This window comes from Meles meles, chromosome 19 (genome assembly GCF_922984935.1).
Source record: "Meles meles chromosome 19, mMelMel3.1 paternal haplotype, whole genome shotgun sequence".
Lineage (NCBI taxonomy): Eukaryota > Metazoa > Chordata > Mammalia > Carnivora > Mustelidae > Meles > Meles meles.
Genome location: NC_060084.1, coordinates 37,647,022 through 37,663,208, shown reverse-complemented (window position 1 = coordinate 37,663,208; position 16,187 = coordinate 37,647,022). Strand labels below are relative to the sequence as shown.

Genomic DNA, 16,187 nt, shown 5'->3' with positions numbered 1-16,187 from the left:
AATGGCATTAAAAGTATAGATTGCTCTAGGCAGTATAGATATTTTAACAATGTTTATTCTTCCGATCCAAGAGCATGGAATGGTCTTCCATCTTTTTGTGTCTTCTTCAATTTCTTTCATGAGTGTTCTGTAGTTCCTCGAGTACAGGTCCTTTACCTCTTTGGTTAGGTTTATTCCCAGGTATCTTATGGTTCTTGGTGCTATAGTAAATGGAATCGATTCTCTAATTTCCCTTTCTGTATTTTCATTGTTAGTGTATAAGAAAGCCACTGATTTCTGTACATTGACTTTGTATCCTGCCATGTTACTGAATTGCTGTATGAGTTCTAGTAGTTTAGGGGTGGAGTCTTTGGGGTTTTCCATATAAAGAATCATGTCATTTGTGAAGAGAGAGAGTTCGACTTCTTCCTTGCCAATTTGGATACCTTTTATTTCTCTTTGTTGTCTGATTGCCGTTGCTAGGACTTCTAATACTATGTTGAACAAGAGTGGTGAGAGTGGGCATCCTTGTCGTGTTCCTGATCTCAACGGGAAGGTTGCAAGCTTTTTCCCATTGAGGATGATATTTGCTGTGGGTTTTTCATAGATAGATTTTATGAAGTTCAGGAATGTTCCCTCTATCCCTATACTTTGAAGCATTTTCATCAGGAACGGATGCTGGATTTTGTCAAATGCTTTTTCTGCATCAATTGAGAGGACCATGTGGTTCTTCTCTCTTCTCTTATTGATTTGTTCTGTCACATTGATTGATTTGCGAATGTTGAACCAACCTTGTAACCCAGGGATGAATCCCACCTGGTCATGGTGGATAATCTTTTTAATGTGCTGCTGGATCCTGTTTGCTAGGATCTTGTTGAGAATCTTTGCATCCATATTCATCAGTGATATTGGTCTGAAATTCCCCTTTTTGTTAGGGTCTTTGCCTGGTTTGGGGATTAGGGTAATGCTGGCTTCATAAAAAGAGTCTGGAAGTTTTCCTTCTGCTTCAATTTTTTGGAACAGCTTCAGGAGAACTGGTGTTATTTCTTCTTTGACAGTTTGGTAGAATTCCCCAGGGAATCCATCAGGTCCTGGGCTCTTGTTTCTTGGGAGGTTTTGATCACTGCTTCAATCTCATTACTAGATATTGGTCTATTCAGGTTGTCAATTTCTTCCTGGTTCAATTTTGGGAGTTTATAGTTTTCCAGGAATGCATCCATTTCATCTAGGTTGTTTAGCTTATTGGCATATAACTGTTGGTAATAATTTCTGATGATTGTTTCTATTTCCTTGGTGTTAGTTGTGATCTCTCCCTTTTCATTCATAATTTTATTAAAATAGTGGAAAAAAGAATACTACAAAGATGTTCACCGTCACTACTGTTGTTCAACTTAGTACCAAAAATTCTATCCTCAGCAATCAGATAACAAAAAGCAATAAAATGCATCCAAATAAGCAAAGAAGTCAATCCCTCACTCTTCGCAGATACATGATGTGTATGTAGAAAACCCAAAAGACTACTCCAAAACTGCTAGAACTGATACAGGAATTCAGCAATGTGTGTTCATATTTATATGTTGAATATTATGGTGTATATATGTGTGTGTATATATGGCATATATACTCCCAAAATACGTTCCCATTCACAGGAGGAAAGAGAAGAAAACGAAACAGAAAGACTTTGTGTGAAAGAGGCCCAGTGAGGGCTTTGAGCCAGGTGGACCCAGGTTAGAATGTGGACCCTGATACTCCCTACCTGGGTGGCCTTGGGCAGACCAACCTCTTGTAGCTATCTGTAATACAGCAGTGGCAACCACACCTAGGTGGGAGGACAGTGTCAGGATTAAGTGGGCTATTTCATAGAAAGCCCCCAGAGTATTTTTCAGATTTCAGATGGTTCAAGGCCAGTGTGTGTGTGTGTGTGTGTGTGTGTGTGTGTGTGTGTGTGTGTGTGTTCGGGGTGCAGGGCGGGGAGGGAATCTTCTCCATGCTCCCTCTGAAGGACTGCCCGCAAGCCTACCACACGCAACTCTGCCCCCTCCCAAGAGATTCCCCGACCTCAGCTTTGTCCTGGAAGCTGGACTCCCCCTTCTGTTGGAACCCCAGGAGTGAAGCCTGTGCTCAGCCTCTTAAACCCCCGACCCAGAGGCCCGGCGCTGCTGCAGCTGCTGCAGCGGATGGGGACAGTCTATGTTGGACTATCGCCCATACATTTAGCAAACATTAACTTAGCACGTTGAGCTTCCGTGTGTTGCTGAGCTCTCCCTGAAGCCCAGTGAAGTGGGGGAGGAGCTTCCTTGGGCCCAAGGGTCAGAGATACTGAATCAAAACCAAAGAGAGAGGCCTCCCCCAGCTTCAGGAAGGTGAAGGGAAGCCCAGACAAAACGTGTGTGGTAGAGGGCTGGAGATGGACCCTCAGGAGAAGCTCGCCGAGAGCCCTCAGTCTCCAGGTCCAGGGCAACACCTGGCCAGCAAGCCGAAGCCAGAGAACCATCGCGTGAAGGTGAAGACGCCAGAGCAGCACAGCCTGTCTGTGAGGACCGTGGTGTTGGTGGCCATAGCGGTGGCAGTGGTGGCAGTAGTGGCTGTGGTGGTAGCCGCCAGGAGGACCGTGGTAGCAGAGGCAGCAACAGAGAGGATGAAGGCGGCGGCAGCGGCAGCGGAGGCAGCCGCAGAGAGGATGAAGGCGGCAGCGGCAGCGGAGGCAGCCGCAGAGAAGATGAAGGTGGCTGCGGCTGCGTCAGGGGCAGTGGTGGTGATAGTAGTGGTGGCGTTGGTGCCACGGTGAGTGGGGACCAGAAGGCCCTCCGGCGAGGGCGAGCGGGAAGGCGTCAGGGAGTGGGTCTGCACGCTGGGGCGGCCGCGGGGCGAGCAGACCCTGGGTGGGGCCAGAGAAGCCAATCCTTAGGTCTCCTTGGTGCCAGGGGTCGCGTCCCAGCAGGTGAAGGGCTGGTGCACGGGGGTGGCGCAGGTGAGGTGGGGCGCGGAGCCAGATCCATGTCGCGGAGCGGGATCCACGTCGCTAAAGTATTCATTTTCCACATGAAGACACTGAGACAGAGAGAGGCTGATGTCACGCCAGAAGTAAGCAGAAGCAGCCCAGCTGGGGTTACAACCCAGGCAGCGGGACTCAGGGCCCTGGCACCCAGCAGAGTGACCCCAGTGTGTGTATGACCTCTTGAGTTACCCGCATGTACGTGCCATCTCCATTAACCCGGGGTGTGCGTCACCCTCGTCTGCCTCCCAGGTGCGTGGGTGGGGTGGCAGGTGTTACAAATCCGGGACAGAGTCCTAGGATACCCTGTGAGTCACCACGCCTGGCCTCGTCCTGAAGATAAAGTTGAGAGATGATCAAGAATGGATGTCAGGGATCTCGGAGGGGACATTTCCTGTGGTGGGGACTGGTGGCTTCTTTCGCCTTTGAAAGAGGAAGCAGGGGGACTTTGAGAGGTTGCAGATGACCTGTTTATGGGCCTCTGCTCAGGTAAGGTCGCCCTGCCAGGACCTGCTTAGCTTTGGCCTCTGTGTCTATGTCAAGGTGTTCTTTTGATTTTTCAAGAGAAATCAGAAATCAGATGTACGTTAAATCTGGTTTTTAAATACTGGCAACACTTCAGTCATGAAAAAGTCTGGGGGCTAATCTGAAAGTGCTGGTGGGGTCCACATGGGACCTTTGGACCAGACCTACAGAAGTGGGGACACAAGGCTTGCAAGAGGCAGGCCACACAGAGGAGTTTAATAAATTGCAGCCGAGAAGTAGAAAGTACTGAGGATGGCAGGTGAGCACGATCACTCTGACTCCTTAAGGGGCTCCGCTTTTCTAATTTTTTTTTTTTTTAAACACAGTGCACAGAAGTCTGTGTTAGCTCTGAAGCCATCCTCTCCCTGCTCTCTCACGATCTGGTCCATCTCAAAAAGCCGGGCTGCAGTCCCAGGGATGTGCTCATCTCCCTCTTCCCCAGAACCTTGTTGTCACCAGCAGACCAGCCTGGTACTTGCAAGAAACCAGGACTTCAAGTTCACATTTCCCTTCCCTGAGCTGGCAGATGGGCTTTCTGTGACCGGAGCCCGTGTTGTGGACAAGTCTGATTCTGAAATAGGTGTGATATGGGGAAGGGAGACTCCATTCCCATACTTTGAGCTCTGTCCCCATCAGAGTTCTCTTCTTCCCTCTTCTCTCCTTACTGGCATCCTTGCTGCTCACGGACAAAGGCAAGCTTGGAGTGAGAGGGGAAACAGGACTGGCTTCTGTCCTCAATCTGGCAATCCCCGAGAAGTCAGGAGGCTGGGCTTTCCAGTAAGGACTCAGGAGATGGGATGACAAACCTTTCTTCCACAAGAGTCTATTGATGCTCTCAAGTCTAAAATGATTCTCACATGGAAATTAGACCAGCTCTGTCTTGCATTGAGGCAGCCGTAGTGCTACGTCTTGCTGTGGTGTGAAGCTGTTGAACCTAGCCAGAGGTGACCAACATCCTCTTGTGCCCTCCCACACACCGGGACACCTGCTGGCCCTCCAGGTCTACAGAGCCCTGGGCTCCTGCCTTGGGCTGGTCTTCCTGGACTGAGAGGAGGTTAGAAGTAAGTAGTCTCTGCATGACAATATTTTATTAGCCCCTCTGGGTTTGTATGTCATTCAGAGCAGGTGGAAGCTAGGTTCTTTGATGGACCAGAGTGTGAAATGGCTGTTTCCTGCCTCCTTTCCACACATTTTCTTGCCCTGCAGAAATTGTTTCCAAGTGCAGGTCAATAATTGTGCAGAAACTCTGTTTTAGGAGTGGTGTCTGGGCAGAGTGCCCTGGCCAGCAGCCAGCCTTAAAGACCATGCTTGGGTTCTTCATGTGCCTGGACATGGGAAGCTCCCTGCAGCCCCCAGAGGGGCCTTCCCAGGTCCAAGCTTCATCTCCCTTTTTCCCAGGATAATGGACAGATATTCCATTCCCTGCAAGGGGTTGCCAGTAGTGAGCAAAGGGGCAGGAAGCTCGGAGGTGTGCTGGTAGGTCCCGGACACATGGTGCCAGAGCGGGGGCAGGCACTCCTGACTTCTCCTCCAGTCCCTTGAGCACCCCTGCAGGGTCTGCCCCCTCAATGCCTCCACACCCCACATGGTCAAACAGACACTTTGGAGGGGGTGCTTGTTTGCACTTTCTGAACTCAAGGACTAAGTAGCCGATGTCAGATGTCTGGGTCATGCTCTCTTAGACTCTTGCTGTCTGAAGTGGGGTGCACTTATGGAGAATCATTGATTTAGAACATGGCAGGGGCCAGAGTCCAGGACACTAATTATCTTTCTGGAATAGCGCAGAGGTTCTGAACCCCAACTATGATGATCTAGAAAACCCACAGACTTGTTCTAGGGGCTCAAAATTCTCCCCCAGGATTGAGAGGATGATTTCTACAGGAGTGTCTGTTTCTGGATTTTCCGTGGGTTACAAGGAGATATAACCAAGAGTTCTTGAGCAAAGGGTCTGCCCCAAACTATGTCAAGATCGTTTAGGGACTGCTTGCATGAAAAGGGCAGTGAAGGAAAGAAAAAGCCCTTCCAGTTTTGGGTCCAATTAAAGCCAAGAGGAGAAGCACCAGCTCATGGCCACTTTGATTTGGGTTCTGGGTCCTGTCAAGAGTCCCGTCAGTGTTGTGACTTTCCATGCGCACTGACCCTGGGGCAGAGCCCACCCTGCCTTTACCTTGTGTGCCTGTCAGTTTCCCACCAGTGTGGATAACAGTTTGCTGACCACAGAGAGTTGTTCTTAGGTCATTGTTCCAAAGGTCCATCTGTCTGTCTATCCAAACACATGAAGACCTCTGGAATTCTTTGGTTTATTTTATTTTCTGGTTGTTCCATTTTGCTGGTCATCCTTAGGGCCATCCTATCCCTTCCTTTACTATCCCCCACACAGAACTGGATGGGGGTTAGGAGCAGTTGCTTACAGAAAAGCCACTGGTGTGTATCAGTAACAGAACACTCACTTAGAGCCATCAGGTCTCAGGGCCACATGTTCTAGACTCACCACAGATACTTTGCATCCATTCCCCTCAGACCATTCCAGAATCCAGCTTGTAGGTGGCTTACCTCCCTTTATAGGTGAGGAAACCGATGCTTGGTTCAGGGCCATGGGACAGGTGGGGGCACAGGCCAGTGTGGTCACAGAGCTCAGTACTTTCCCCTGCTTGGGCTTGGCATGAGCTCCGTTGCCCTGTCACATGACAGAGGGCTCGAGGCTGGGACGTTCTGCCCTCTGCCAGGCTCTGTGCACCGGGGGTGCCTGAGCCAGCAGGAAAGCTACAGATGCGAGAGAGGGCACATTTGTCTCACTTGTGGTGAACCACTGCAGCTTGTGGCTGGACCTGTTCCATAATCTGTCATGAGAAGATACGCAGAGGCAAGGAAGACCTCTGTCCCTCTGTGGGTTCTGTGTGCTTCTTAACTAGCGGATCCCCGACTTCCTCTGTGACAAGGAACCCATCACATTGCTGGGTGCTGTCAGTTCTACGTACAGCAGAGCTCCTGTTCTCTGCATGAGGCTATCCTCCAAACTCTAGCAAGAGTGACATTTGGGTGCAAATACTCTGACACGCATTAGAACACTCCCTTTGAAATGCTTCCTTCTAGGCTTGCCAAGAAACCTCTCAAGGAGGAAGACATCATGAAGCTGCTGCACTACATCGTTGAGGAGAGGGAAGAGGGGAGATTGGAGCAAGCTATGGGTGGAATGATCGGTGGTCAGGTCAGAAGCCCATCTGGAGCTGCTGTTGGTAAGCCTTGCAGGACAGCCAGACTTTGAAACCACCGAGACCTCACAAAAGTCTCTGTCCTGTGGGACATGTTTGCTGAATTGCAGGTGCTTTTGTGACATGATCTTTGTGTCCCTAATTCATCCTATTGAAAACATATAGAAGGGCGCTTGGGTGGCTCAGTCGTTAAGCATCTGCCTTTGGCTCAGGTCATGATCCCAGGGTCCTGGGATTGCGCCCCACATTGGGCTCCCTGCTCTACAGGGGGCCTGTTTCTACCTCTCCCACTCCCTCTGCTGTGTTTCTTCTCTAGCTGTTTCTTTCTCTGTCAAAGAAATACATAAAAATAATTTTAAACACAAAACACATAGAAATGGCTAGCAGACACATGAAAAAATGTTTAATATCATTAGCCATCAGGGAAATTCAAATCAAAACCACACTGAGAAGCTACCTTACACCAGTTAGACTGGCAAAAGTTAACAGGGCAGAAAACAAGTGTTGGAGAGGATATGGGGAAAGGGAACAGTCTTACACTGTTGGTGGGAATGCAAGTTGGTGCGGCCACTTTGGAAAACAGTGTGGAGTTTCCTCAAGAAATTAAAAATAGAGCTTCCCTATGACCCTGCACTTGTACTGCTGAGTATTTACCCCAAAGATACAGATGTAGTGAAAAGAAGGGCCATCTGTACCCCAATGTTCATAGCAGCAGTTTCCACAAGAGCCAGACTGTGGAAAGAGCTGAGATGCCCTTCAATGGACAAATGGATAAAGAAGTTGTGGTCCATATATATAATGGAATACTACACAGCCATTAGAATGGATAAATACCCAACTTTTGCATCAATATGAATGGGAGTGGAGATTATGCTGAGTGAAGTAAGTAAGTCAAGCAGAAAGAGTCAATTTATATATGGCTTCACTTACTTGTGGAACATAAGGGAGAACACGGAGGACATTAGGAAAAGAAAAGTAAAAGGGAAGGCAGGGGGGATTGGAGGGGGAGATGAACCATGAGAGACTGTGGTGTCTGAGAAACAAACTGAAGGTTTTAGGGGAGGGGAATGAGGGATGGTTGAGCCTGGTCATGGGTATCAAGGAGGGCATGAAGTACATGGAGCCCTGGGTGTTATATACAAATAATGAATTTTGGAACACTACATCAAAAATTAATGATGTATTGTACAGTGACTAACATAACACAATTAAAAAATAAAGCTTCTTAGAAGAAAAAAAAAGTAAAGAAAACACAGGCTTCTGAGTGTGAATGTCTCACAGGGCATTCTTGTAAATGACATGTGTGTCATGCAGACCTGGAGGGCGCCTCTCCCCTCAGGAATATGTCCCAGCCTCTGAAGATATCAGGGTGTCCTGGGTCCCTTGGATGGTCTCCTTCCCCTGTCACCATTACATGTCACTGCAGAGGGGAAGCAGGGAGGAAGCTGGGAGTGGCTGAGCACCTCCTAGGAGCAGATGCTGTCTGGCCATTTCTCATGAACTCATTCATGGGGAACACCCCATTCTGAAACCAACAGTCTAATGCAGAAAAAGCAGCAAACTCTCCTAGGTGGCCATCCCTGTCCCCCGGTTTTGCCACCTGCTTCTACTTGAGAGCCAGTTTTGGGCTATGAATGGAGATTTGGATGATTTTTCCCATCATTTTTTTTTATTTGTTTATTTTCAGCATAACAGTGTTCATTGTTTTTGCACCACACCCATCATTTCTTAAAGCTAGGAAGGGTTGCCTCCTTTGTCTTAGGAGTAGGAAGTAATCTGGTGTGGTCTTCCCCTTGGGCCAGGGTGGCATCAGAAAGCGGGCTGCTGGGGCGCCTGGGTGGCTCAGTGGATTAAGCCGCTGCCTTCGGCTCAGGTCATGATCTCAGGGTCCTGGGATCGAGCCCCGCATCAGGCTCTGCTCCGCGGGGAGCCTGCTTCCTCCTCTCTCTCTGCCTGCCTCTCTGCCTACTTGTGATCTCTGTCTGTCAAATAAATAAAAAAAAAAGAAAGAAAGCGGGCTGCTGTGTGGGTCTGATGTGAGGAGGAGCTGGATTACTTCTCCCATGAGGTGCCTCAGATGGACCCTGCAGCACAGGGGAGCAACAAAGACATGGTCTGCCACACTGGGCTCAGCAGACACATCACTGAATGCCTGCTCTGTGCCAGCCAGCCTGTGCTGGGGACATGGGAGAGCTCACAGTACGTCCTCCAGTTCTCCCATGAACACAGGCTGGGGAGGTGACTGCCTGTCTGCCCAGGTTGGCTTCTGTTTCCAGCTCCTGGCATGGCTTCCTGCCCTGTTCTGCCTTTCTGTGGCAGGATTGGCATTCAAGGATGTTTCACGATGCAGAGATCACACTGCGGAGTAAATCAGTATGTGGGTGACCCCAGACCTTCCACCTGTACATTCCCCTTTCCCATCTGTGAATTAGTGAGTCCTGAGTTCAGCCTCTCACCATCCAAGGAGCAGCCAGTGAGGGAGGAGACGTGGCCATGGCCTCCTTCCTCAGTGACATTCTACATCTTTGTCCTCCACCTCCACCTAATGTGCTCAGGGGAGGGCTTGATGGGATCATTTATCCTATGGCTGTTCCCAGATGCCATTGTGGGAGCACATATCTTGTTCGGATTCTGTCAGAGCTGGTAGAGAACAGGACGTCTGCCAGGGGAATCCGGGGATTTGCTCTCTGAAGCCACTAGTTGTGGGCGGAGCATCATTTTACCCAGAAAACCAAGGAATTTTCTCTTATCCAAAGAGCTAGTAATTTGCTGGTCGATATTCCTGGTGACTTTTTGCATGAAGTGTTGTTCCAAATCAAATACTGGTTTAGTGCAGATGAGTACATCTCTTGTTGGCACAGAGTACTTCATGGGTTTCATGGGGAAAGTTAAGTAAAACTTGTAAATGACTGGTTTTTCCCTCCCCGAATCCTCCCTTCTTTTGGAGCAGAGCAGAAGGCTGACCAGGGGCCGTGTGCAATCTCCTGGGCCTGATGTTGGCCTGGGCTCAGCCCCAGGGGAGCTGCGTGTTTCCAGATGCCTCCACACTTCACTTCCTGAGTGGGTTCAGGTTTTACTGCCTTTTGGCGGGGTCCAGCCCACATCCGGGCTCTCTCTGGCCTGGGCTCTATTCTCTCAGATAAACCTTCAATTTTGCAAAAGTAGTAGAATTACAGAAACGTTGCTGAGACTGTGTAGAGAATGCCCAGACATCCCTCACCCAGTTCCCGTAACATTACCACCACGGTGCACTTGTGAAAAGTATGAAGTCAACACAGGTGGAACACTATTAACTGCTCTCCAGACTTTATTTGTACTTTTCCAGTTTTGGCATTAAGATCTTTTCATTCATCTTAAGATCTTTCCCAGAATCCAGCTCAAGAGATCACAGTGCATTTAATCCTCAGGTCTCCTTGGTCTTCCAGGCTCTGTGACAGTTCCTCAGACTTGGCTTGTTTTCATGATCTGGTACTGTTGAGGAGTACTGGGCAGGTATTCATAGAATGCTTCTCCGTTTGGGTCTGCCTGATGCTTCCACATGCTTAGCCCAGGGTTGTGGACCTCAGGGAAGCATACCGCAGACAGCGGCAGAGCACCTGTCTCATAGCGCCATTTCAGGGACATGTGACACCCACAGTCCTCCCTGGCAATGTCCCACTTGATCACCTGGTTAAGGTGGTCTTTGCCAGGTTTGTCCATTTTGAAGTCAATGTCTCCCCTTTCCACACTCTGCTCTTTCCAAGAGAGTCCCTAAGTCCAACTGGGCTGCATCTATTAATATCTGATCATCAATATTTAATAGTCATGAGACTTAGGATATACATCTTGCATTCCGTGTGGTAGCAATGAACTGTCAAGGGGTAGCCACTGCTCCTTTATTTTTTATTTCTATTTAAATTCAATTATCCAACAGATAGTACATCATTATCTTCAGATGTAGTGTTCAACAATTAATCAGTTGCATATAATATACAGTGCTCATCACAACCTGTGTCCTTGTTAATGCCCATTACCTAGTTACCTCACACCCTAACTACCTCCCCTTTAGTAACACTTCATTTGTTTCCCATAATCAAGAGTCTCTCCTGGTTTGCTCCCTCTCTTTTGTTTCCTGTTCAGGTTTCACTACCTTCCCTCATGGTTCTCTGCACTGTTTTTATAGCCCACATATGTGTTAAACCATATAATGTCTTTCTCTAATTCACTTATTTCACTTAGCATAAGATTCTGCAGTTCCATCCATTTGGGTGTAAATAATAAGTATTCATCCTCTCTGAGGGTTAATATTCCATTGCATATATATGTATGTATGTGTGTGTATATATATATATATACATATGTTTATATATACACTCATTGCTGCTATGAACATTGGTGTGCAGGTGCTCCTTTTTTTCATTACATCTGTATCTTCGGGATAAATACCCAGTGGTGCAATTTCTGACTCATACTGGAGCTCTATTTTTAACTTCTTCGGGAACCTCCATACCGTTTTCCAGAGCGACTGTAACAGATTGCCTTGCCACCAACAGTGTAGAAGGTTTCCCTTTCTCCACATCGTCTTGAACATTTATTGTTTCCTGCCTTGTTAATTTTAGCCATTCTGACTGGTGGTGGTATCTCATTTTAGTTTTGATTTCTATTTCCCTGATGCCACATGAGGTGGAACATTTCTTCATGTGTCTGTTGGCCATTCGTATGTTTTCTTTTGAGAAATATCTACTCATGCCTTCTGCCCCTTTCTTGACTGGATTATATTTGTTCTTTAGGTGTTGAGTTTGAGAAGTTCTTTATAGACCTTGGATATCAGCTCCTTGTCTGCAGTGTCATCTGTAAATATCTTCTACCATTTTGTAGGTTGCTTTTTAGTTATGTTGATGGTTTCCTTTGCTGTGCAGAAGCTTTTTATATTGATGAAGTCCCAAGACTTCATTTCTGCTTTTGTTTCCTTTGACATTGGAGATGTGTCTAGGAAGAAGTTGACATAGTTGAAGTCAAAGAGTTTCCTGCCTATTTTCTTGTCTAAGATTTTGATGGATTCTTGTCTCACATTGAGGTCTTTCATCTGTGTTGAGTTTACCTTTGGGTAAGGTTAAGGAAATTTTTCATTTTCATTCTTCTACATGTGGGTATCCAATTTTCCCAGCACTGTTTATTTAAGAGACAATATGTTTTCCGTTGAGTATTTTTTCCCACTTTGTCAAAGATTAGTTGACCATAGAGTTGAGGGTTCATTTCTGGGATCTCTATTCTGTTCCATTGGACCATGTGTTTGTTTTTGTGCCAGTACCACGCTGTCTTGATGATCCCAGCTTTGTAATATAGTTTGAAGTCAGACATTCGGATGCCCCCAGCGCTGGCATTCTTTGCAACGTTCCTCTGGGTATCCAGGGTCTTTTCTGGTTCCATACAAATTTTAGGATTGTTTGTTCCAACTCTGTGAACAATGTTGATGGTATTTTGATAGGGATTGCATTGAATATGTAGATTGCTCAGGGCAGCGTAGACATTTTAACAATACTTATTCTTCTAATCCATAAGTGTGAGATGTTTTTTCATCTTTCTGTGTCTTCTTCAATTTCTTTCACAAGTGTTATGTACTTTTTAGAGTACAGATCCTTTACCTCTTTGGTTCAGTTTATTCCTAGGTGTCTTACAGTTTTGGTGCAATTGTACATGGGATTGATTCCTTAATTTCTATTTCTTCAGGCTCATTGTTGGTGTAGAGACGTGCAACAGTTTTCTGTGCATTGATTTTGTATCCTGCCATGTTGCTGAACAGCTGTATAAGTCCTAGCAATTTTGGGGGTGCCGTCTTTTGGGTTTTCCCACATAAAGTATCATGTCATCCTGAATGAGTGAGAGTTTGACTTCTTCTTTGCCAATTTGAATGTCTCCTCTTTCTTTTTGTTGTCTGATTGCTGAGGCTAGGATTTCTAGCATTCTGTTGAGCACCAATGCCACTGCCCATTTAGACAGCGACCCAGCTCACCATCACCCACAGGCTCACTCCTCCTTCTTCATTCCTTTCATCGACTTCCTGCCCCCTGAAGGCACCTGAGTTGGAGACCCCTGCCCCAGGGCACCTTCCTGTAGCAAATCTACATCCCACCTGATCAGAAAGAACTTTCCATTGACATAAGGGCCTCAAGTCCCAAAATCATACACTTTAAATCAATCATAAATTTACACTTAAAGATAATGGTTATGTCCTTTTGGGATCACAGGAAGAGAAATAGTTGAGTAAGCTCTATTTAATAGTTATCATAACCACTCTGGAGGGCTGGCATGAAAAACAGTTGCTTCCAGAGTTATGGTCTCCTTTTCTGTCCACTGGGTCCTTTAACCATAGCATTTCACTGAAAATTTCCAAAGTTCAGTGGCCAAGTGCATATTATGGAGAAAACTCAGCCTCACCACAGAGATGATGGTCCGTGCAAATGCACTGGCTTCTCAGCTCTGTCCTTTAAGATGAGAGTTTTGTGGGAAGCAGGAAACCTGCAGGCCCTGGAGAAGATTTCAGTTCTCAGTGCTGTGTGGTGGGAGATGCAGTGCTGTGTGGTGGGAGATGCTTTGGCTGCGTCCGTGAGTGCACAGCGTAGGGAAGGGCACATTGGGTGTCAGTTATCTGAGCCAAATGGAACAAGAACCCCAGAAACCCTTGCCCCCCACACCAAGGGGGTGGAGTGGGCATGAAGCCGAGCCCATTCTGGCCTGTGTGTGAATGTGCTCACTTGTCACGGCAGTGGACATGCTCCCAGCAAGAGAACACATTGAACAAACTAACTGAACCTTCCTTGTTTTCTAGGGTGGGCTTTTTGGGGCTCCTTTGGTGCATGGAGGATGAGCAGACAGTCCAAGCCAATTCCTCAGGCCATAATGGGGCTGCCGACTGATAAGAAGCAAAAGCTCTATAATGAAGCCATGGCCATCCTCAAGCCCCTGAAGTGGAGGGACACCGAAGACCTGACCACACTGGTCATGGGCAGTGAGGACCTGAAGAAGCAGCTGATGGCCAAGCTGGAAACGTGCCTCAAAGGCTGAAGTCCAGTACATTGATTTCAAAGCTATTTCTGGAAAGCAGGGGTCTCATTTAGATGATTCTCCACAGGGTGGTGGACCGTTTAGATGGTTTTCCTAACTCATAGAGGTGATTGGGAGTTGGGGGAAGCCTCACGCATTCATTGCTCATGCGTTGAGTCCAACTCTCCCAGACCCAGGGAACATGGGCTCCTAGTCAGAGGTCCTACCCTGATGCCCACTGAAGTCCCTCCCCTGTCTGGCCTGCCTTCATTCCTGGGAAAAACCCTGACCCAACTTCTGAGCATTTTGGGTCAGACGGAGCAGATCTTGCTGAGTGAAGTCAGTGTGGACTAGCTGGGTCCTGGGGTGACTGTAATGGGTGCTGGGCCTGAAAGGACAGGCTGGAACTCAAGTCCTGTCTCCCCCAGGAGGTGAAAACCCTTTCCTGGCTTTCCCCTCAGGCTCTCCTCTTGGCTCCAGTGGTTTTAGTATTCTTGCTTTTGTCTTACATTGTCTGTGAAGAACTTAAAAAAAGAGAAATGGGCTAAGACTCATCCATTTGTATCATTCCCACAGGTTTGCCATTCCAAATAATGTCCATGATGGAATACTGCTCCTCCCTGGGCCCAAGACCCCTGCTTGGCCCCTGCCTCGACACTCCACTGTTCAGAGTCTACTCACTGGCATCTTCTTTAAAGAAATATTCTACATCAATTAGGGCCATTTGGTTGCCCTACAATGTGGCTACTATAGTAGCATGAATGCTTATTTCTGTCTTTTTAATTAAGCCCCATATTTTGTTCTTCATTGCGTGTGAGATATTTTGTCACTGTGCGTCTGTTTATTTGTTAGGGGCCCTCCTTCCTTCAGAAGGTAGCTACACAAAGGCACGTGGGAGGTACTCAGTCTCAAACATTTGAGTGAAAGATTGCTGAGTGAAGGCCAGGAGGAGTGAGCGGGCCGTGGTCTGAGGTGGGGTGTGCAGATGGAGGGTTCAGAGAGAGAGAGAGAGAGAGAGTAGTCCATCCTGGAAGTGACAGTCATCAGGTGTGTCTGGGGCTCAGTGGATGTGGGAAAGGAAAGCACGGAGGCCGAGGAAGACTCAGGCGGGAGCGCAGGGAGCACACTCTGTGCCATGCTTCATGAGGAGCTGGACCCTATCCTGGGGGCCGTGGGGCCATGAGATCTCTGTGCCTGACCCTGCCCTGCCCATGACCTCCTGGATAGAGCCCAACCTTCACGGGAGGTGGATATAATTGTGGAGACTTGGCCACGGACTCAAGCAGCACTCGCTTCCTCCCTCCCTAATTGCTCTGTTTTCCTTCCACTTCACAAGTGGGTTGGCTAGTAACACCGACGTCTGTTTTATATACATATAGATAGTCAGAAAACACAAAATGTGTGGTAAGCTATGTTCCGTCTTCATGTTATTAACATACAAAAGCAAGAAAGCTCCAAGTTAGAGCATCTGCAATTCAGCCCAGTGTGCAGCAAGCCATATGGCGAAGACATGGGACGGAAGGCAACAGAAGTGCATCATCTCTGCCTTCGTCTGAGGAGCTGCTTCTGCAAGCCAGGGCCACCGGCTCCTCCGGCCTGTGTGTCCCAGTCAAGGCCAGCCGGCTTCCATCCATCCACTCATTCATTCATTCCATTAATTCATTCATTCATCAAATATTCTTTGAATTCCTGTCATGGGCCAGGAACAGTTCTCTCACCAAGACAGAGGAACCAGGACAGGCATAGGTCTGTCCTGAGGGAGGGAGAAGGGGTCAGGACATAGGTAAACAAAACACATGAGAAAGACATGATGATCGCCTCCAGTTACGAGAACTCCTGAAAAGTAACAGGGCGATGTGATAGGAGGTGGAGCAGAGGCCTGTGACTAAGCATAAAGTGGCTTCAGGAAGGCCTTTCTCAGGAGCAGACAGTAGAGCCGAGCTCTGAGGCATGAGGAAAATCCAGCAAGAATTGCTGTGAAGAAAGTAGCCCAGGCAGAGGGAACAGTATGTGCAAAGGTCCTGAGGTGGGAATGAACTAGTGCTTTGGTGGAACTGCAAGAAGGCTGGAGTAGAGTGAGTGAGGGAGAGTGGGACAAGATAACAAGAGAGCTGGGAGACAGAGGCATCCGGGTCTTATAGACTCGTAGGGAGTTTGAGTTTTACTCTGGTGCTATTAGAAGAGCTGAAGTGTTTGAAGTAGAAGAGTGACTACTCTGATTTACATGCCTTTTTAAAGATTATTTATTCATTTATGTATTTATTTATTTGACAGACAGAGACCACAAGTAGGCAGAGAAGCAGGCAGAGAGAGAGTGGGGGACGCATGCTTCCTGCTGAGCAGAGTGCCTGATGCAGGGCTCGATCCCAGGATGTTGAGATCATGACCTGAGCTGAAGACAGAGGCTTAACCCACTGAGCCACACAGGTGTCCCTCTGATTTACATGTTTATG

At 47.6% G+C, this 16,187-nt stretch overlaps 1 protein-coding gene across 2 annotated transcripts; it reads left to right on the top strand.

The window, feature by feature from the left end:
* The first annotated feature begins 2,300 nt into the window (after nucleotides 1–2,300).
* On the top strand, nucleotides 2,301–14,554 carry LOC123930684. Of its 2 annotated transcripts, XM_045986895.1 has the most exons (4): nucleotides 2,302–2,763; nucleotides 6,593–6,735; nucleotides 13,520–13,761; nucleotides 14,311–14,551. In XM_045986895.1, exons 1-3 carry the CDS (start codon nucleotides 2,387–2,389, stop codon nucleotides 13,753–13,755), a joined length of 756 nt encoding a protein of 251 aa, XP_045842851.1. In that variant the 5' UTR covers nucleotides 2,302–2,386; the 3' UTR covers nucleotides 13,756–13,761; nucleotides 14,311–14,551. The 2 variants fall into 2 exon arrangements, with proteins under 2 accessions (XP_045842852.1, XP_045842851.1); XM_045986896.1 differs by lacking the exon at nucleotides 13,520–13,761 and having other exon boundaries at nucleotides 2,301–2,763; nucleotides 6,593–6,707; nucleotides 14,311–14,554.
* The last annotated feature ends 1,633 nt before the right edge of the window (nucleotides 14,555–16,187 follow it).